General features: G+C 44.3%; 1 protein-coding gene across 1 annotated transcript; it reads right to left on the bottom strand.

Annotated features, from left to right (window-relative positions):
- Window positions 1-13,388: 13,388 nt before the first annotated feature.
- On the bottom strand, window positions 13,389-16,822 carry Cripto (cripto, EGF-CFC family member). The gene is made up of 6 exons (XM_076856681.2): window positions 16,803-16,822; window positions 15,770-15,822; window positions 15,433-15,567; window positions 14,918-15,032; window positions 14,723-14,832; window positions 13,389-13,504 (listed from the first exon to the last, which is right to left on the bottom strand). Exons 1-6 carry the CDS (start codon window positions 16,820-16,822, stop codon window positions 13,389-13,391), a joined length of 549 nt encoding a protein of 182 aa, XP_076712796.2.
- Between the last annotated feature and the right edge of the window lie 4,795 nt (window positions 16,823-21,617).

Genomic DNA, 21,617 nt, shown 5'->3' with positions numbered 1-21,617 from the left:
TTCCACTAAATTTTGAATGATCCACCTTCTGAATTTCCAGAATTTCGTTCTTTGTTTTTAATTTATTCAATGGATTTGACTCTTAATGAAGGTCTTCTCAATGGGAATGAAGCTGAGCATCTTACTCAGAATGAGGATGGCCCTGAACCCATGTTATCTACAGACTTTCTCTAAGAAGGTTAAGACTCCAGAGAATCTGAAGGTGTGTGTGTGTGTGTGTGTGTGTGTGTGTATGTATGTGTGTGTGAGAGAGTGTGTGTGTGTGTGTGAGAGAGAGAGAGAGAGAGAGAGAGAGAGAGAGAGAGAGAGGTGCTGGTTTGGGAGATGATGTCTCCTAGGACGGAGACTCTGGCTAAAATTTCCTTTTCTTAATAAGACAAAAATGTGCAGGGCATGGTGGCACACGCCTATATTCCCAGCTGCTCCAGAGGCTGAGGCAGGAGGATTGCAAGTTCAAAGCCAACCTCAGCAACTTAGAGAGACTCTGTCTCAAAAAAAAGAAAGAAAAAAAGAAAATTGAGGCACAAGAGCAAATACCTTACTTGAGATCTTGTTAATAGCAAGTGACAGCCGTGCATGGTGGCACACACCTGTAATACCAGCTACTTGAGACACTGAGGCAGCCTGAGCAATTTGATGAGATAATTGTCTCAAAATGAAAAATAAAAGCCGCTGGGAGTATAGATCAGTGGTAGAGGACTTTCGATCCCCAGTCTTGCAAAATAAATTAATGAATAAACTGTAATAAGTGACAGATTGGTTTTGGAATCCAGTAGCCTAATTTCAAATCCTTAATCCAATGTGAGCTCCAGCCCCTTACAGGTGACCCCTTACTTAGAGACCACACCCAGACTTTCCCGAGTCTCTGCCCGCTGTTTCCTACTGATGAGCTACTTAGAGAAGGAAGTTGAGACTACATGAAGAGTGTTGAGGGTTAGCAGATATAAAATAAGAAGAGCAATCACACGCAGGTCAGAGTCCCACAGGACTTACCTGTGTTCCACAGGACAGTCACAGTAGTGGAGGGCATAAAGACTCTCGAGTTGGGCTTGATTTTCTGTTTTGCTTTGTTTGAACTTTGTGTTTTGGAATAATTAAAGATTCACAGGAAGTTGAAAAGGAATGTACAGGGAAGTCTGAGCACCCTTCACCCAGCCTCCCCAGCCTTAGCACTTTTCTCTAAGGAGAAAGGCACTAATAAGCCACCTCCTGGCACTGGGTGTCCCTGTGGAGTGGAAGTGGGCAATGTGTCTCCAGCTCCTGTGAGAGTCATGGGGACAGTGCAGAGCCTCGTTGATTTCTAGTCACACTTACTCCTGAGTCAACCCAATATGGTGGACACAGAGCATTTTCTGGGCTGAGAGTTCCAATGACTAGCTTCTTGGACTCTGCCTGGCAAGACAGAGTTGTACAAAAGCTATGTGACTGAAGTGGTTTTTGGAAGCAGGACAGAAGCAGGGGCCACAGTTCTTGAAGTCTCGGGAAATGCCCACTAGGCAGGGCATTTGGAAATGAAGCTGCTTTGCCCCTCAGTGTGGCTCCTGTCCCAGAGCACAGCCTGGTAAATGGAGAGGTTGCTTCTGTTATTACTGGTGTTTTCACAGCAACAATAAACCTTTCCTCCCTCTCCCTTCTAAGAAATAGGGGATTTATGCTGCTTCGGTTTTTGACCATCGGTTGTCCCAAAAATAAGTGAAGGAAAATTACAGGGGTTGCCAAGGGCCCAGCTGGATTTGGGAACATTTGTATTTGGTACACCATGTGTTCCTGGCTCTCGGTGGAGCTGGGTTTTTAGATGTGGTGGTGGGAAAGGCGGGGAGAAACTGAAATCAATAGCATGAGGAGAGGACTTATCTATGGAAGATAACAACTAGGTTTAAAAAACCAGGAATCCTAACCACCAAGAGTTGATTTGGTTCCAGCAAAGAGGGAACCTGACCCAGCCAGCCACTTCACAGAGAAGATGTTGTGAGGCAGGGGGTTGCTTTATTGAGTTTGGGGGGGGATGAGTGGAAGCTGAAGAAGTTAATAGCTCTGTCAGAGAGGGCTAGCAGGAGACCCACTTATATCCCAGGGTGTGGACATGGCAGAGCCCTGGGGAAGACTGTTGCTGGCCCTTGTGCTGGAGCCCCTTGTGTTAATCAGTTTTGTTGTCACTGTGACCAAAATATCTGTCAAGAACAATTTAGGCCAGGTGGATGGCACACACCTGTAATCCCAGGAACTTGGGAGGCTAAGGCAAGAGGATCGCAAGTTCAAAGCCAGCCTCTGCAACTTAGTGAGGCCTTGAGCAATTCAGGGAGACTATGTCTCTAATAAAATATAAAAAGGGGGCTGGGGATGTGGCTCAGTGGTCAAGTGCCCCAGGGCTCAATCTCTAGTACCAAAAAAAAAAAAAGAGCAACTTAGAGGAGAAAAAGTTTATTTTGAGCTCACTGTTCCAGAGGTCTTGGTCCATGATCAGCCGACTCCATTGCTCTGGGTTGGGGCAGAACATCGTGGTGGAGAAAAGTTGCCCAGCTCATGGCAGCCAGGAAGCAGAGAGAGAAAAGAGTCAGGGACAAGATATATAATCCCCAAGGGCAGGTTCCCTACCTACCTCCTCCAGCCATGCCCCACCTGCCTACAGTCACCACCTAGTAATCCATTCAAATTATTAATCCATCCAATGACCTAGTCCTCCAGTTAGGTTTACAGCTCTCAGAATTCTAATCATTTCACCTCTGAATATTGCTGCATTGCCTATCATGAGCTCTTGTGGGGTGACACCTCTTATCCACACCATAATACCCCTCATTGGAGGAAGATGCTTTTTTTTACTACTGAGTTGCAAGGACTGCCCTCAGCGGTGCTTAGACCTTCAAAGGCAAGTTCAAAGTCAATAACACAGAAACCGTGGGGTAGGGGGAGCCAACACATTTCTTCAGCTGATCCCCACCTCTTAATCGTTTGGGCTTTGGGACACATGAAATATTCATATGGGTCACATGACATTTCCAGACTTGACTGCTTTTCTGGGTTGGGTTCTCCAGGCCAGGAAGGACCTCTCCAGGGCTGGTAGACAGACTTTTCTATTTGCTATCAACCGTCTTCCCTCCTGAAGCTCCACAGGGCAGGCTTCATTCCTGCCAGGACCACACCATTGCTTTTCCAAGGACACGTTCGTTATGCCCATACCTCATGGTCAGAAGGAATGTGGAAACAGTAAGAAAAGATGGAGTGTTTCAATTTAAGCGGAGGAGGCAGATTTTTCTATTAGAGGGAGGAAGGAGAAGATGAAACTAGTATTTGTGGATGTTATATTGTGAAGCATTTTATGTTGTTTTGTGGTTCTTCACTGAAAGTCCTTGCATAAAATTATCTTCCCTCAAAAAAGACCGAGGCTGAGAAAGACCGAGTAGCATGCCCACAATCCCGCCGCTGTCAGCAGTACGGGTGGGACTCACATCTGCTTAATCTCAAAGCATGAAAGCGCTCTTAAAGCTGCTTTGTGTCTGGTTGAAATTGGCCCATATACTGGGCATATTAAATGTAAGTGGTAAACGTCCACATAAAACATGCTTACCATGGCGTAATTCAAGCCACGCTTGTCTAAAGCGTGTCCGTGAGTGGAGTCACCGTTTAACAGGGAGGAGGTAGGAACATCAAAGTTAAATCCTTTATACTTAAATAGAAAGCAACTATTTGCCAATGTAGTCAATTAAAGAACAGATGACCACATAATGTCCAGTTAGGATGGAGCTGTAAGGGTTTGCTCAATGGAGAGAGAGGCTTGGAGTCAGGCTGTGGGTTCTAGAAACCCATTGACCCCATGGGACCCCTGAGAGCTCCCTTAGCTGTCCTGAAGTGACTATGGACCAACTGGAAAACAGGAAACCCTCATGAATGTACAGCCCAAGGAACCACATCACCAAGCACAGGCAGGGAGAAGGTGTACAGGGCCAAGGTCACAAAGGTGTGGGGACCCGGCTACAAATATTCCAACCTATTTTCCCTGAGAAATGCTAGTCCTTGACAGTCATGACATCTTTTAGTTTAGTTTTGTTTTGTTTTAACTTGGCCACCATAAATAAAGAGGTCTCTGTATGGCTGGGCCAAATCCAAGGGAAGTCTAGGAGTTGTACCAGGAGCCTACTGAGTGGTGGTATCCCTTACGCCACTGTCTCTGGTGACTATAACTTTGGACAAACCTGGGCCCCTTCACCAGGACCAAGGGAGCTGTTAAACAGGAAGCAGTGTCTTCCATCTCCTCTTGTGTCTCTCAGCAAGTCCAGTCCCAGGCCTTCTGCTGACTCTCAGCTCCTCTCGCTCACGGGTCATGATTGTGATCCTGCTATGATAAAAACTGAATACAGCAGGGTGTGGTGGTGCACGCCTGTAATCCCTGCGGCTCGGGAGGCTGGGGCAGGAGGATCGTGATTTCAAAGCCAGCCTTAGCAACTTAGTGAGAAGGTTCAAGACTGAGGGTTCTGGAAACCTAAGCAACTCAGCAAGACCCTGTCTGTAAATAAAATACAAAAAAAAAAAAAAAAAAAAATTGGCTGGGGATGTGGCTCAGTGGTTAAGACTCCCTGGGTTCCATCCCCAGTACCAAAAACAAAAACAACAAAAACTGAATACAGATCTCTTAGGACACTTTTTAGTTGGCAAAGTGCTTTTCAGTTACATTATCTAATTTAATGAGTTATCAATGAGGATAAGGAAAAATGTTAAACGATTCAACAAATATAATCAAAGACATAAGACAAGTGAGGGAAGCCCCCCAAATGATGGTGCCTGCTACAGACCCCACTGACACAGCGCCAGGACCTGGAGCTTCTGTAGGGAGCAGCCCCTGCACTCTGGCAGACGCCTCCCTCTGAGGCTGCTGGGGGCCTTAGTGGTCTAGAACACGGAAGCCCCTGTGGTAGGGGCATTGTAGGGAGTTGGAGGTCCATCCTCCTGGTGATTTCTCTTTAAGGACCTTATTTAAAATTGGCCATAGCCAAGGACAAGAATTGACAACTTGACAGGACCTGAGCCCATGTCTCTTGGCCTGATTTACAAATCTGATCTGTATTCCATTACCTTCAGATCATGGTCCCTGCTGGGCTGTACGGGGGAGGGGGGCGGGGACACCTTAGCAAGCCGTCCTGGATTACACCAGCGTTGTCATCAGACAATGTTCCATGTCATTCTCTGAAGAAAAAGATCCTCTGGCAGTACTTCTGGGAAGATTATTTTGGGTGAGGGACTTTTTGGGGGTGTTTCCTGACACTCCACATGAGGCTGTGGAGTCCAGTCACATCTGCCCAGGCACGCCTGTGGGTTCCAAGGGACGTGGCTTTGGAGGGCATCGCTGCCACAGAGCAGCTCTCTGGCCAGCCCCGAGGCCGGCTCAAGGAGACAGGTTGGCTGAAGGGACAGTGGGATGGGGCCCTCCCCTTGCTGTCACCAGGGATGGGGCCCTCCCCTTGCTGTCACCAAGGGTGGTAAGCAAATACTTGTACAGGTCCTGGTGTGACTGGCGCCTATGTGTGACCACAGCACCTGGCCAGGACTGCCGCTGGACAATGGGTTTGAGGGCCCCCAGAGGCCCAGGCCTTCTCCTGTCGGTGGAGGGCTCTGATGGTGTTAAGTGCCAATCAAGGTGTTGCCAGGCACAGCCAGGGGGACTGGAAGAGTTCAGAGGCCCAGCTAAGACTAGTAAGACTGGGCGGTGTCAGAGCTTGGCCTTGGAAAGCCATCCTAAAGTCTCCTTGGATACACTTGTGAAATGAGGGATTTAAAAGTCATCTCCAGTCCCCAGTATACACTGGTTTCATAAACTTAAGACCATGAGTAGGTTTTAAGAGATCCATGGACCCCTCTGAGTGTCACGTGTGCCTTTGTTTGTTTACTTATTTGTGCATTTCTTCCTGAAAAGAGAGTTCGTAACTTCCTTAGTCCTCAAAGGGCTCAGCAATAGCAATACTTATAGACCATGCCCTGTGAAAGAAGAGTTATTCTTTTTTTTTTTTTTTTTTGCTGGACTGGGGCTTGCTAGTGCTAAGCAAGCGCTCTGCCCCTAAGCTGCACCTCAAGCTCTTCTTTATTTTGTTTTTTATTTTGAGACAGGATATCACTTAGTTACCCAGGCTGCCCTCCAATTTGCAATCCTTCTGCCTCAGCCTCTCAAGTGGTTGGAATTACAAGTATGTGCCACTGCACTGGGTGGGAAGCATCATTCTTAGTCTTTAAATGAATTAACTTATATCTAATCCTCATATCAGCCTTCAGAGGTACGGAGAGGATAAGTAATTTGCCCAATGCCACATAGTAGGCATTTGGATGCTTTGGCCCAAGGTCTTGATCACTACATTACATGTGGATAAGGAATGACCTTTCCTAAAAGTATGTGAAAACAAAATAAAATAAAACAAAATTAAAAACCCCAAATCTCATTTCTACTGAGGCAATGCTATCAAGGTTAACAAGGTGCTTTAAGGTTGAATTTCTCTTCTAATTTAAACCATTTTACGATTAAATCGTTAGGACTGATTTTTTTTTCATTAAGAATAAATTCTAGGGCTGGGGATGTGGCTCAAGCGGTAGCGCCCTCGCCTGGCATGCGTGCGGCCCGGGTTCGATCCTCAGCACCACATACAAAGATGTTGTGCCTGCCGATAACTAAAAATAAATATTAAAAAAAAAAAAGAATAAATTCTATGCTATGATGGTGCATATCTGTAATCCCAGCAGCTTGGGAGGCTGATACAGGAGGATCATGAGTTTAAAATCAGCCTCAGCAACTTAGTGAGGCCATAAGCAAGTCAGTGAAACCCTGTCTCTAAATAAAATACAAAATAGGCTTGAGGATGTGGCTCAGTGGTCACGTGCTCCTGAGTTCAATCCCTGGTACCAAAAAAAAAAAAAAAAAAAAAAGGAAAAGAATAAACTATGTAGTAAATCAATTGTGATAAATCAATAATAATGATTTAAATCATGAATAATAAAACCTTATTAATGGCTATGTATTCATAAGTTTTACAGTAGGCGACGGATCTCAGCTAATCACTATTTTTGCAGATCTCTGTAAAATCCATCTTGTTATTCTTCACAAAGATGATTAAAGATATACCCAGTGCTTGCAAGGGAAAATTAGTTATTTTGCTGTAACAGTACATTAGCTTATGGTCTGGGGTTACCCAAACATGTATCCATTAAAAAAAAAAAAAAACAAAAAAAACATAAAGATAAGGGAGACATAAAAAGACGACATTACTTGTAAAACATTTTTCTGTAGAACAGTCAATATAGAAAAATCATTTCATTATAGTGAGGCTTGATGGCCTCTCTCAACTTTATGCTTTAATGCATTTATTCTGGAAACTACAAGGTCTTTAAAGTCTGTGGCAGATGACTACCTAGTTCTTTAGATGTAGGCAACATATATGGTGTTTTAGGCATTACATTTCTAAAGTTCATGACCACTTAAGGCCTACTGACAGCTGTGACAGCTTTTGAAATGTGGGCAAGGCCTGGAGTGACCAGTGTGTGACCAGCGGGGACCAGGATACTTTCCCATTGAACATCATGAACTGACTGATTAAATTGGGGTTCAAAACAATTTCCTCCTGACCTCTCAGATGTATTAACTGTGGGTAGTATTCTTCTGGAAGCTTCTTCCACCTTCAAGATTGTTCCGTAGTTCTGATCTTGTCCCTGTCCTTTCCTTAGCAGAGTTTATGGGGACCGGATCTCTGAGCTGCTTTGCCTGGCCCTTACCTCTGTGCTGCCCTATCAAGGCACCAAGGCACCAAGGCTCCATCTCTGTCCCTGTTCCTTCTGTCTTCTCTTTAATGAGCAATGAGTCTTTTATTCTTTTCTTTCTCTCATTCCTTTTTTTTTTAAATTAGGGAGTGCAAACTGGGCACGATGGCACATAGCTATAATCCTAGCAACCCAGGAGGCTGAGTCAGGAGAATCACAACATGAAGTCCAGCCTGGGCAATTTAGGGAGAACCTGTCTGAAAAAAAAAAAAAAAAAAAATTAATGCTGGGTACATTGGCACATGCCTGTAATCCCAGTGGCTCAAGAGGCGGAGACAGGAGGATTGTGAGTTCAAAGCCAGCCTCAGAATCTTAGTGAGGCCCTAAGTAACTTAGCAAGACCCTGTATCAAAATTTAAAAAATAAAAAGGGCTGGTGATATGGCTCAGTGGCTAAGCACCCCTATGTTCAATCCTTGGTACCAAAAAAAAAAAAAAAGAAAAATTTAAAAAAGGCTTGGGGGTGTACCTCAGGGGTAAAGCACCTCTGGGTTCAGTTCCCAGTACCACAAAACATCTTAAAAATACAAAAATTAAATTAAGGAAAGCCATCTTCAGCCCCCACTGCCTGGAGGTCTGAGGTCCTGAGCCACTTCTTCCTCTTGCCCCATTTCCAGAGGGGAGGAGCCAGATCTGGACTCTCCACTCACAAGCTTCAGGGCTTTGTGGGTAGGAGGTGTTCTGGCAGGGGCTTGTGGGTCCAGAAGAAGAATAGTGACAAATAAATGGGAATAGCTCATGGTTCCTGGAACACCGCCAACTATGTGCTAAGCTATGTGATCTGTGAATGACACATCCGGTTTCATTTAAAAAAAAAAAAAAAGTAATCTAGAAGGATCAGTAATTATGCACCAGGGGAGTTGTAAGGATGCCAATCAAGCAGCATGAGCTGGGCAGTGCATGTGGAAGGCAGTGGGTCTGGAGCATGAGGGTGCCCAGGCAGGGATGGTCCCCTGGGGATGGAGCAGGGTTGGCTGCTGATGGCTTCTGTTATCTCTTTGGGAACTGCCATTGGCTGAAGGGAATTGATGTGGCCAAAGAGATACATCTTCCCCAGGGAAGGACCCCTAGTGACTAGTTGCTGCTATAGGAGTGCAAGGGGTCAGCCCAGGTTCCAACTTGATGGTCAATGGGAAAACAGCCTGAAAAGAGCATGGGGATCAGGGGCTGAGACCCTGGAGGGATGAGGGTCTGGTCAACCTGCCAGCTAAGCCATATATAGCAGCAGAGGGGCTGCTGGTTCCAAGTGAGGGACTGTCAAATGGGAGGAGGGATGTGGAGATCAGATGGGTTGTGCCCTGAGACTGGCAGCAGTTGAAGGGAACTTAGTCTGTCCCACAAATCTTGTGTTTGCCAGGAAAGTCAATCAATCAGGATCTTGAAGGAGGTGGAATCAACAGCAAAGAGGAGGCTATGATGGGGTTGCGGGTTTCCCCTCCAGACTGAGGGACTTACTCCAGAGGCTGGGGCTGTTGGTTGCTTTGATTGTAAGGGAGCCTGCCACCAAGGACACACTCTCCCTAGGCAGTGGGTGAAATGACGGTGCAAGTGGGAGCGCAAAGGTCAGGTCCTTTGACTGAACTGGAGAAAAATCTGAAGGGCCACCCTAGCTTCCCGAGGCATCAGCAGAGGTTACTGTTGCTTCCTGGCATTTTTACTTTTAAAATTGCATTGCAATTTGTCCCTTGCCAGCTACTGCTCTTTCCCCAGAGCACTCAGGAGATCACCTTGCAGTCTCCAGGCGGCTCCCAGGAACCTCCTCTGCGATACATTCCACAGCGATCATTTACCCTGCTACAGTGTTCCCTCTTGCTTTTCTTGTATTTATTGATATCATCATAGTATAAATTGTTAGAATTTTCAGTGAAGTAGAAATACCTACTTCTAGCCACTCATCTTACTTTTTTCCTTCTTTTTGTAATTCCATAGTTGGTCCAGGCTAATTCATCCTTTTCCCATGAAAGCTTCCATGAATTTCACAAGGATTGTCCTCATAATTCTTGTCTTTACTTGTAAAAACTCAATTTCCAGCTGGGTGCGGTGATGCACGCCTGTAATCCCAGCAGCTTGGGAGGCTGAGGCAGGAGGATCACGCGTTCAAAGCCAGCCTCAGCAACTTAGAAAACCCCAAAACAACTCAGTGAGACCCTGTCTCTAAATTTAAAAAAAAAATTTTTTTAAATGTGGCTCAGTGGTTAAGTGTCTCTAGGTTCAATTCCTGGTACCCACCCCCATTTTGATTTCCCGAGTATAAGGTTAATTACATGTGATTACAGACATCTTAGAAAGTTATCTAAATTCCCCTAGCCAGAAAGGAACAGTTGGCAGTCAGTGTTTTGAATTAAACAAGGCAAGTTCCAGAGATGTGTGTATGTGTAACTAGTTCTCTCGGGGATGGAAGCCAAGTGCAAACATAGACTATTTTGTACACACATTCCTGAAAGAGCCCGGGTTTTCCACTTGTGCCATGTTGACACTCAAAAATGTCAGATTTTGGAACTCGAATTTTTGGATTAAGGATACGTTGCCATATGACCCAGCACATGACCCAGGATTGAAAGCAGGAATCAGAACAGATATTTGCCCACCAATGTCTGTAGCAGTATGATCGCTGTGGAATGTGTCGGGCACATGCTGCAACACAAACCTTACAGATATGCTATGTGAAATAAGCCACATAGAAAGTCACAAATTCATGTGACTCTACTTGTGGTTTCTAAAATAGTCAAATCCAGGCACAATAGAGGTGGCTGGGAGAAGATGACTGGGGAGTTTAAGGGGTATAGAGTTACAGTTTGAGGTGATAAGAAAGTTCTGGAGATGATGGTGGTGACTATTCTTAATGCCACTGAACTGTACATTTAAAAATGACCAAAAGGGTAAGTACTCATTATCATAATAAAAAGACAAGTTGATGTAAAAAAAAAAAAAAAAAAGTACAATGATGTGGCCCCAAATCATCAAGGTGTCATGTGAATGTTCAAGTTTGAAAACACTCTTCATCCTCACCTACCATGCAGCTATTATTTCCATGCAAATGACAGATAAGAAAACCATTTTTTTTTCTTTTTCTTTTTTTTTTTTTTTTTTTGGTACTGGGTATTGAGATCCCAGGGAAGCTCTTACTACTGAGCTACCAAGCTATATCCCCAGTCCCTTTTATTTATTTTGACACGGGTTCTGTCTAAGTCGTCCAAGGGGACACTTAATGATGGCCTTGTACTTCCTATCCTCCTGCCTCAGTGTGTACCACCTCACCAGGCTTACTCTCCAATACTCTTTAAAAAACAAACAAACAAACAAAATTCCATTTATGGCCCCAATAAATAATTATTTTTAGGCAAATAATAAATTTTTTTTCAGATTGAAAATATGAGATTTGCTGAGGCCCTATTTTGTGCAGTTGTTACATTTGCTTTACTTCATTTAATTCCAATATTGTGATGTAGTCATTACCCAAATCCACAGTGGGACATGGTCCCCCTGTCACCAGCCTCCAAGCCACTCACTCTCCCTCCATGCTCATCCCATTTTACTTGCTTTCCACTGGGCACTGAGAAAAATTCCACCCGTTTGCAATTTTGCAACAGTAGAGGATTATTTTGGAAAAACACAATTTGTGGATCAAGCAGTACCTAAATGATGAAAGCAAATTTTGTCCCCCAGAGCAGCGCACACTAGAGGGAAACATTCCACCATAGAGGGAAACAAAAGTGGGCATCTGCTTGGAGCTTGTGGCTCTTATGGCTTCCTCAGTTTCAAGCCCGCACATTCCATATGAAAACAGATAGAATGCATCCTCACGTTGGAAAATACAAAAGTGCACAAAGGAAAAAAATCCACCCCCGACAAAGCACCATTCATCTCAACACCTAGAAATAACTAAGGTTCCCATTTTGGTCAATAGTGTTCCCATTTTTTACTGTGCATATTTATAAACTGTATTACCAAAATGGGTTTGTTTTATCACTTGGTTTATGTCTAAATATATTATGAACATTTTCTTCTGCAAATGTTAAAATAATTGCATAGTTTGGAGAAAACAAAATTAAGCAATCTTTTTCTTTTTGTTACCAGGGAATGAACTCAGGGGCATTCAGCCACTGAGCCCCATCTCAAGCCCTTTTTCATATTTTATTTAGAGACAGGGTCTCTCTGAGTTGCTTAGTGCCTCGCTTTTGCTGAAGCTGGTTTTGAACTCGAGATCTTCCTGCCTTAGCCTCCCAAGCCACTGAGATTACAGGTGCGCACCACTGCACCCGGCTTAAGCAATCTTGTTGGGAAAATTTAGATACAATTTTTACCCTCCGAAGAGACTTCATTCTCTTTTTTTTAATGCCTTGACATAATAGAGGATCCTTGTCTTATATAGCTTTCTATAGATGATGGGAACTGGCCCTGCAATTGAGCTTTTTTTTTTCTTTTTTTCTCTTTTTTAATATTTTTCGTTGTAGATGGACATAATACCTTTACTTTAAAATTTATTTATATGAGGTACTGAGGATTGAACTCAGAGCCTCATATGTGCCAGGCAAGTGCTCTACCACTGAGCTACAACCTGAGCTTTTTAACTTGCTTCTCTACAACCATCTAAACATCCATCAAATAATCCATTTTCTTTATTCCAGTCCATTGCTCCCCTTTACTTCCTCTTTCTCCTTGGCACACACACCATTTCTATCTCTCCAGTGCTTGCCTCTCTTGACCTCCATTTTGCCTTTCCTTAAAGAGGCTTTGTTTTCTTTTCTTTAGTGGTGGGCACTGGGGATTGAACTCAGCCACTGAGCAACATTTCCAGCCTTATTTTGTATTTTATTTAGAAACAGGGTCACACTCAGTTGCTTAGCGCCTTGATTTTGCTGAGGCTAGCTTTGAACTCGTTATCCTTCTGCCTCAGCCCCCCAAACTGCTGGGATTATAGGCAGGCACCATTATGCTCAGAGAGGCTTTCTTTTCTTTCATTTACAATTACTGTCTTGCTGGGCATGGTGGCACAGGCCTGTAATCCCAGTGGCTCTGGAGGCTGAGGCAAGAGAGTTGCAAGTTCAAAGCCAGCCTCAGCAACTTAGTGAGGCCCTAGGCAACTTAGCAAAGCCCTGTATCAAAATAAAAAAATAAAAAGGGCTGGAGATGTAGCTCAGTGGTTAAGTGCCCCTGGGTTCAATCCCTGGTACCCAACAAGAAAAAAGGTAACATTACTGTCTTAATTGACTTTAATTTATTAAAAACTTTGCCCTTACTTTCACATTAGAATTGCTTTTAATAATCTGTAGAATCCAGCTATTTAAAATCAAGTATGTTTTAATAAGACTTTATAGAATAACACAAATTGAGAAACACAGGACTTGGGCACAAGGTCAATAAGGATAACAATTATTATTTTTTTAAAGTAGCTTTTGCGGAGACAGCAGAGCAAAGGTAAAAAGTACTTGGTGCTTTAAAGATGTATTAGGAATCGGAACAGAAACATGTACATTATTTTTAGGCAAATAATAAATGATCGGACATTTAGTTAGGACATCGGAGCACTATAGTCTCTACTAATCATGAAATTCACATGCAACTGAACTTATATTTCCAGAAAAAGGCAAATGTCAATCAACAAAAACTTTGTATAGAAAGACAGAGGCCAGCCAGCACGAGAGTAGTCCATGCAGATGGGGCTAATTCTGGAGTCCTGGAAACTGCAAGGTGCTCTTCCATCACGCGGCTCTCTGAAAGGAAGAGACACTTGGTCATTAAAGAAAAGCCCTCTGGCAGTTCATCCTGCTGCCCACACATAAGGCATACCTGCACCAGCCACAAATTAGTCAGGGCCCAAAATTTGATGAGGACAATGTGTTTATAGGATCAGCAGCGCAGACTACATGAAATTCACACTCCTTGAAAAACTTTTAAGTTGCCCCAGGCCGACTGTTAATTTGCTCTTCCCTGGATACTTCTCACCCCTGGTCCCTACTGCAGGGGAGACAGCTTCATTTGCAGGGATGGGATAGAATTTGGTTAAGCGCTGATAAGGGAGCACATTTTGGGCCCCAGATTCTAGAAAGAAAACATGGTCCTGGTTCATCCAATTATAAACCCACACTTGCAGAACACCTACCCCAGGCCTGACACCCAGAATGCAAATGACAAAGACAGGATCCCTGTGCGGGTGGTCCCCACATTTTACTTGCTTTCAGGACTTCAAAATATTAAATTCCTGACATCTATAGGTCAGAACAAGATGCTGGGGGTGTAGTCTCACTGGTAGAACACTTGTCTAGCATGTGCAAGGCCATGTTCCATTCCTAGCACCATTTAAAGAAAAAATTAGAGGTTAGAATTAGGAGAGTCCTCTGAACTTGGTTGGCCCTAAAAACCCAGCTCAGGCAGAGGTGGGAAACTACCCACTCTTCCTGTCTTTCTCTTGGTCCTGTCTTTCTTTCTATTGTCTTCTTCAAATCAGTAAGGTGAAGGCTACTGAGAGCAATCACCAGGGGACTTTAAGGACCTAGGAAAAGTTCCTAATGGACAAGAACAGAGTCAAAGTGCGGTCAGGAATTCACCATCAAGGTGGGTTCTAACTGTGGCCTTCCTGGAGATTGTTGGGTCCCTTCCCAAAGAACAGGACACCAGAGAGTAGTACCTCCTGGTGTTTAAGGCACAGCCTTGTTCTATTTATTGAATGCCCTTTATAGAAGTTCACAGACTTGAAAGAATTCTGCTCCTGAAAGGCAGCAGGACCGCCATCCCAGGGAGCACCTCTCAAGGATGCTGGAGCAGCTCCCACCTGGAGCCCTGGATGCCTACAACTGCATTGGACGCTTTGATCAGCATAACTTTGGCTGTCAGCCTCTAGCAGACCAGGATGTAGGAGAAGACACCAGGTAAACTAAGCACCCCATGAGCAACTGAGCACCCTGAAAGGGCGAAAGAGAGAACACCCTTACCACAACCAGAGATAAAGGCCTGAGGAAAGCAGCGGAGCTGGCCGTGCCAGCATTTGCACAGGGAACACTTCTTGGGCAGCCAAGCACCATGAGACACAGATCCACAGTTCCTAGGAAGAAACAGATGATGCCTACTTTAAAGTCTCACTCCTTCTCTCTCCTCTACACCCGCTTCCTGCCCCTTTCACAGCTTACTCTTTTCGCACATCATGCTCACAATTCCGTCCATAGAAGGAAGCAGGGCAGGCACAAAAGGACCCCAGGATGCAGGTGCCCCCATTCAGACAGCAAGTTTTGTTTTGCTCCTTACCTGAAATGTAAGAGGAGGGACTGAAAAACCTGAGGACATTTCCTGCAAACCCAGTGTTTCATCTCCCCCAAATGTTTACAGATGCGTGAAAACCGTCAGCCTCACAAGTGGGACTCTGCTTTCCACAATTCCTTTTGCTAGCTCTTCTTTTGAGCTGGGAAATCACTTTCAGGTACTTGACAGTGCTGGTTCTCAGGGACCCCAGTGTGAAGTGGAATCAGGGGAGGGAAACTGCATACCAGGGAAGTGAAATATGCCATGCCAGTCTCACCAACCCAACCCATCCACCCATCCACCCAGCATCACGTGCCCCCCCACCCAGCTTCATGTGCCCACCCTCTTAGGTAAAAGTCCACAAGATGGACCAGGTCAGGGGTGATCTAAGGCAGGTAGCTCTTACTGTCCTGTATTCCTATGGATGGCACAAACTGGAAAGACCGGGAACGAACTGCAGGTTTCTCCTGGGACAGAATGCTTCCATCTCTAAAGCCTGGGTCTCCCAGAGATGCATGTGCAAATTCATGGTGGCCCAACCCTTAACGATAAAAATAATCCAGGAGTCTGTATTTTAGGCCACATAGAAATAGTTGGTGATCAAAAGAACAAAACAGTGAAGGATGGAGTGTGCTTGGAGATACAGCACTTGCCTAGCATGCACAAGAACTTGGGTTCCATCCCTAGGACTACAAAAAAGGGGGAAAAATGTTTGGTGATTAAAAGAACAAAAGCTTTCTCACCAGCAACTAATCCCAGTTCAAACATGTTGGAAATGGCCACGATGAAAATCACCCTAGGAAGAGGAAATAGGGATATCCCGTTAGCAAATCAAAGCAAATAAAACCCTTGGAATTAACACTTGGGTTCTCTCAACACAGAGCCAAGACCACAGACCACTAAAGAGGAATTGCAGAATCTCACCTTTCTTCTTTATTTATTTATAGCTAACTCAGGCTAACAAAGAAAATGTTAAAAATATCAACAATATCCAACTCTTCATTATTTCTTAGGGCCTAACCTCACAAGCACATGAGTTAAAGAGGATATAAATCTTATCTATTTCACAAAACCTACATTTTTTTTCTCTTGCAGAGTTTTCATATAAAATTTTTAAAATGGTTGGTTATAGTGGCGCACACACATGTAATCCCAGCAATTCAGGACGCTGAGACAGGAGGATCACAAGTTCAAGGCCAACTTCAGCAACATAGTAAGAAAGACCAGCAACTTAGTGAGACCTTGTCTCAAAACAAAAAATAAACAAATAAATAAAAAGGGCTGGGGATGTAATGTTGCTCAGTGGTAAAGCACCCCAGGTTCAATCCTCACACACACACACACAAATTTGAAAATGACATTCTGTGTTATCAAATTACATTTCACAAATTATTTCAATTAAACCTGTAATTGGAAAATTTTTCAGGTTAAAAAAGCATATATATATTTTGCTGTCGTTCTTAACAATTTTGCAAGTATAAAATCAGTCTCTCTATATATTTGACCTTTTCAGAAGTAGATTTTTAATTTGGCTATAATATTGATATTCCTCATAAAAGAGTAGGAAAACATTTCATCAGCAGCATGATTAGAAATGTTAAAAGCCCATAGCAAAGTAGACTGTAAGTCTGAAGTACAGGTTTTTCAGGAAAAACAGCAGGGCTGTTGGAAAGTTTTTAAGGTTTGATTAAGACAAAATCAGAGAGGTATAGAAAAATGATTTCCTAAACTGGCAATCTCTAGCCATCAAGTCCACAGTTCAAGATTAGCTCATACCTGGAAGAGAAGTGCTCCATCTTCCTGCAGTCCACAGCTCTTAAAAATTTAGGGGGCGGGGGATGTAAGCAGTGGCTTTAATTCATAAAGTCATTGCCAAAATACTTGAAGGAAAAACATTAATTTTCAGAAGTGAAAAATGACAATTTAAAAAGTATCCCGGATGACAAAGAAGCCTGCCCCAGGTCTTAGGAGAAGCAGGAGCCAGGATGTCCTGGAAGCTGGGGTATTCTAGTGAATACAATCTAATGAATGTTTTGACCTTGAGCAAGGAACTTCCGGGGGATCCTCCTTCCTTCAGGTGGCAAAAAGGACCCTCAGGTGGGCGGGAAGGCAGGAGGCTCAGCCCCCTTAGAATGCCCTAATGTTGCAGGGCTGGGAAGTGAACTGCAAGACTCCTGAAAAGAAAGGAAAGGAAAAGAAAGTGACCATCCCTGATGTCGATTATCCTCAGTTACCGGTGAAAAATACCAGATTTACTCTCCCCTCCCCCCCCCCCCCGGGGGGTGGGGGTGGGTGCAACTGGATTATTCTATCAAGTTGTTGATTCCAACTTGAAGTGATGGAGAACCATTGTTTTATTAAGAAAAACCCAAACACCACGTATGGGGGTGTCTCAAGACCTTTGCATTTTATTCTCAAATTTTATTTCTAGAAACTAGATTTCATCTTTGTTTTTCCAAAAAAAGGTTGTTGAGACCCGTGCTCCACCCTAGGGAAGCTCGGGTGGTCTAGCAAAGTTGTGTCCCCTGCCTTCAGGAGTTAGGTGGGTGAGGGTAAGACCAAGGTCGGGAGGGGAATCTGCAGGTGCTGGGCTTGGGAGAGGAGTCTGCCTTCCAGGGGTACCCCACTGCGGGTGGAGGCCAGCGGGTGCAGCCCGGACCCAGGCAGAGAGCTCCAGAGCCGGGCGCCGGGCCAGCTCCAGAAAAATCTTTAGAAGCACTTGGGCCTTCCCCCTAGGTTTTCTCTGCATTTTAATCTTGATCTCCCGGTGCCCTTGCCCAACTTTTGTACCCGAGGCTGCACCTGAGGCCACGTCAGCATCAGGGCCTCGGTGGGTGAATACCAGGATTCTATAGAAGCTAAGAGCCGTTTTTTTACTTTTACACTTGACCTTGGTAGAATTAAAACTGAAATTACTTTCATTGGGGGAAGTGGAGATCCTTCTCAGCAATGGCAGGACACAGCTACATTTCCACCTCAACCACAGTTAGCAATTCAATTCCAGTTGCTGCTTCAACTCCTCAGGTCTCCAGTGCTTCGGGTCACAGGCTGCGATTGGTGGAGGACCAACCACCAACCGGGGAACTTGGCCCTGAATTCTAGGAGGTCGGAGGTGGGGCCAACTCCGCAGAAAGAAAGGCCTTGGAGCTGCCGGGAGGCTCTTCCTGCAGCAAAGTTTGTAGGGCACCTGTGTGTGCATCAGGGTCCTCCGCGGTCCAGTGTGCTAAGTAGGTAAACTACATGGACGTTATTAATGTCAGATTATGAATAAGACAAGTAATCGCATTTGGGAGCTTAAATGTCTTTTCTCCCCAGAGACTGGGCCGGTTTGTGTTAAAACAGGTAACAACAGAACATACCTGGCTGGTGCTTCTTTATCTGAAGGCGCTATTGTGGGACTTTTAGAGCTGAACTGAGGCCACAAGGCTGGCCCCAAGGACAGTGAGTGCTGTGTTTAAAGTATACAAATCAGCATTTGACCTAAAACCAACGAAAAGCATCCTAATCAACGGACATACTTTCAGTGTCCTTCTAAAATTCGGGGAAGATACTAAGGAATGAAATTGGCCAGATTTTGTTACGTGTATGTACGTACAAATATGTCTCAGTAAATCCCACTATTCTGTATAATTATAATACACCAATAAAAATGAATGATAAGCAATTAAATAACATTCAAGGAGGAAAACAAATCTAGAGTATGGGATAGATTTTTAGCTTTAAAAAATCAGCTTGACCTAGTTTCATTGAACACACATTGAATTAAATCCCAACTAAAGGGTTCATGAAAAGAACACCATTTCTGCTGCACAGTCACAGGATAGGAAAAGGAAAGTTACAAGGAGCACTTTCTGATGCAGTCCTCGGAATATTCCATTTCGCCAGGCCACTAGATGTACAGAAGGGGTGGGGGGAGGTGGCTCAGGGAATTCTGGGGCCCCTCTAATCCCATCAAGGCCAGATCCAACAGCTTCTGCTAGCCCCTGAGAAGCACTGTGGCTGCTATCCACCCAGCAGGCCCTGGCCAACTCATTAACAAGTTAATACTTTCTGTTTTCACTGGAGAATTTAACAAATAACAACTGGGAAACTATTCAACATTTGCCACAAGTTTCTGTGCCGGCTTTAAGAGGATAGATTCCTGCATACATAAATCTGCAAACTCAAACAATAAATGGTAAAGAAGGAATGGGGAAGGATTTAGAAGAGGACACTTTTTTGGGGGGCGGGGGGGGTGGTATTGGGGCTGGGCTTTACCATTGAGCGTCACCCCCAGTCCTTTTTTTATTTTGAGATAGGGTCTCACTTATGTTCCCCAGGCTGATGTGGGATCCTCCTGCTTCAGGCTCCCTAGTTGCTGGAATTACAGGAGTACACCACTGCTCCTAGTGAGGACTCCATTTTTCCCTTCCTATTTCCGTATGTGAAAAATAGTATTTTGTTTTCATTTGGACTTGCCTGGTTCCCTGTGTTTACTTGATGTTTGTATTTCGTTTTCTGTGACTTGCTGGTAATTTTCACTGTCCCTCAACTCCGGAACTGGGGCTTGAACCCGGGGGTGGGTTCAAGCTACATCCCCAGCTCTATTTATTTATTTATTTATTTGGAAACAGAGTCTCTTGTTAAGTTGCTTAGGACCTTGCAAAGTTGCTGAGGGTGGCCTTGAACTTGTGATCCTCTGGCCTTAGCCTCCCAAGTAGCTGGAATTACCAATGAGTGCCAATGCACAGCCTTGGCTGGTAACTGTGTCACTGGGCAGGGGTCCAAGGAAGCTGCCACATGGTGTAGGTCTTTGAATCTGGTAATATTTAAAATTGATGGTGTGTTTGTTCTTAGTTGATCTCATATAAGCATGCACTGGAGGTTTTGTTCATCAAACTAGAGAGACAAGCAGGATGGTCATGCTCATAGATCCAGGTCTCCATCTAGTGAGGGGCTCTTTTTCTCTCTCTCTCAGAGCTCATCACTTGGACTGACTTCTTTGATTCTCAGGCTATATGCCATTGCCCTGGGAAGCACTTGGTGATACTGTCCTCCCTATGTGGGCTTCCAAATGTGGAGCTGAGAGCCTGTTCTGGCACCCATAGCCCAGCCCTGGAATTTACCTTATCTCTCAACATTGTGTTGTAAAAGGCTTGTTTTTCTGTCTTTCACGAACCCTCCCCCATCTCTTAAACCCCCCCCCCCCCCCAGGAGGTCCAGAAACATGGACTTTCAGAAATCTCAGCTTCCCAAACTCTGCAGCATCTGCCTGTGCTGATAAACTTTTGGCTAAATCTTAGTCCATCTGCCACATCTCTGGCAGACAGGACTGGAAGTCTCAGCCCTATTTTCTGAAATGGGGATGGGACCAGGGTAAGGTTTTTAAGAAGTGCCACAGGAAAGCAACTTGTTTCTCCAAATGGGAGATAGAACAATGCATGCTGCCTTCTCCAACTAGGAAGGAAAGAAAGGCAAATCCTAAATGCTTCAAGCCATTATTCATATGCAGAATTTTGGGTGATTTATTCACCATATATAAGTTTTTTTTTTTTTTTTAAACCAGGAATTGAATCCAGGGCACTGAGCTATATTCCTAGCACTTTTTATTTTAAGACAGGGGCTCACCTAATTACCCAGACTGGACTAAAATTTTCGATCCTCTTACTTCAGCCTTCCCAGATGCTAGGATTACAGGAGTGTATGATCATGCCCCGCTGGACAAGATAATTTTGATGCATTTACTGGGAACCCTGGTTGATGAGGGAAAGTCTGAGTTAGGCTTTAGGAATAAATATGACTTGGAATTTAGAATATGATTTAAAATCTTTTTCTTTCCCATCAAATTCAACAACTAAAATGGGCATGGTGGCACACTCCTGTAATCCCAGCAGGAGGGTTAAGGATAGCAAGTTTGAGGTCAGTCTGGGCAACTTAACCAGAACCTGTCTCAGAATAAAATATAAACAAGGTGCAATGGTATACATCTGTAATCCCAGCGACTTAGGCAGCTGAGGCAGGAAGATGGCAAGTTCAGAGCCAGCCTCAGCAACTTTGTGAGACCCTGAGCAATTTTTCAGATCCTGTCTCAAAATAAAAATAAAATAAAATAAAAAGGACTGGGGATTTAGTTCAATGTTTAAGCACCCCTGGGTTCAATCCCCAGGACCAAAAAATAAAATAATATAAATTAAAAAAGGCTGGGGATGTAGCTCAATGATAGAGTGCCCTAGGTTTAATCCCTATACTAAAATGCACCAACAAAACAAACAAAAAACCCCAAACCAACAACCAACAAACCCAACAGTCGAGGTGTCACAGAAGAGATGTCTCTGGAGAAGGATCCAAGGAGTTCCCAGAGGGGAGGGAGACTTGAACTCAGGGCCAGTGGGGTTCTTGGCATAAGAAGTGATGGAAAAGAATTTCAGCCTGAGCCAGACAGAGGCATAGACAGAGGCTTATTTAGGAAGGTAGATTCGAGGGAGAACCGGGCTATCTAGCCTTTATAGAAGGGCTATATTGGGGACCTAACTGGAGGTGGAGCCAGGGTGGAGCTGCACAATTTCATGTCCATTTTTCCTGGGCTTGTGAATTCCCTTCATTATACAAGGG

This window comes from Callospermophilus lateralis, chromosome 1, assembly GCF_048772815.1.
Source record: "Callospermophilus lateralis isolate mCalLat2 chromosome 1, mCalLat2.hap1, whole genome shotgun sequence".
Lineage (NCBI taxonomy): Eukaryota > Metazoa > Chordata > Mammalia > Rodentia > Sciuridae > Callospermophilus > Callospermophilus lateralis.
This window is presented reverse-complemented; position numbering and strand designations above follow the sequence as displayed.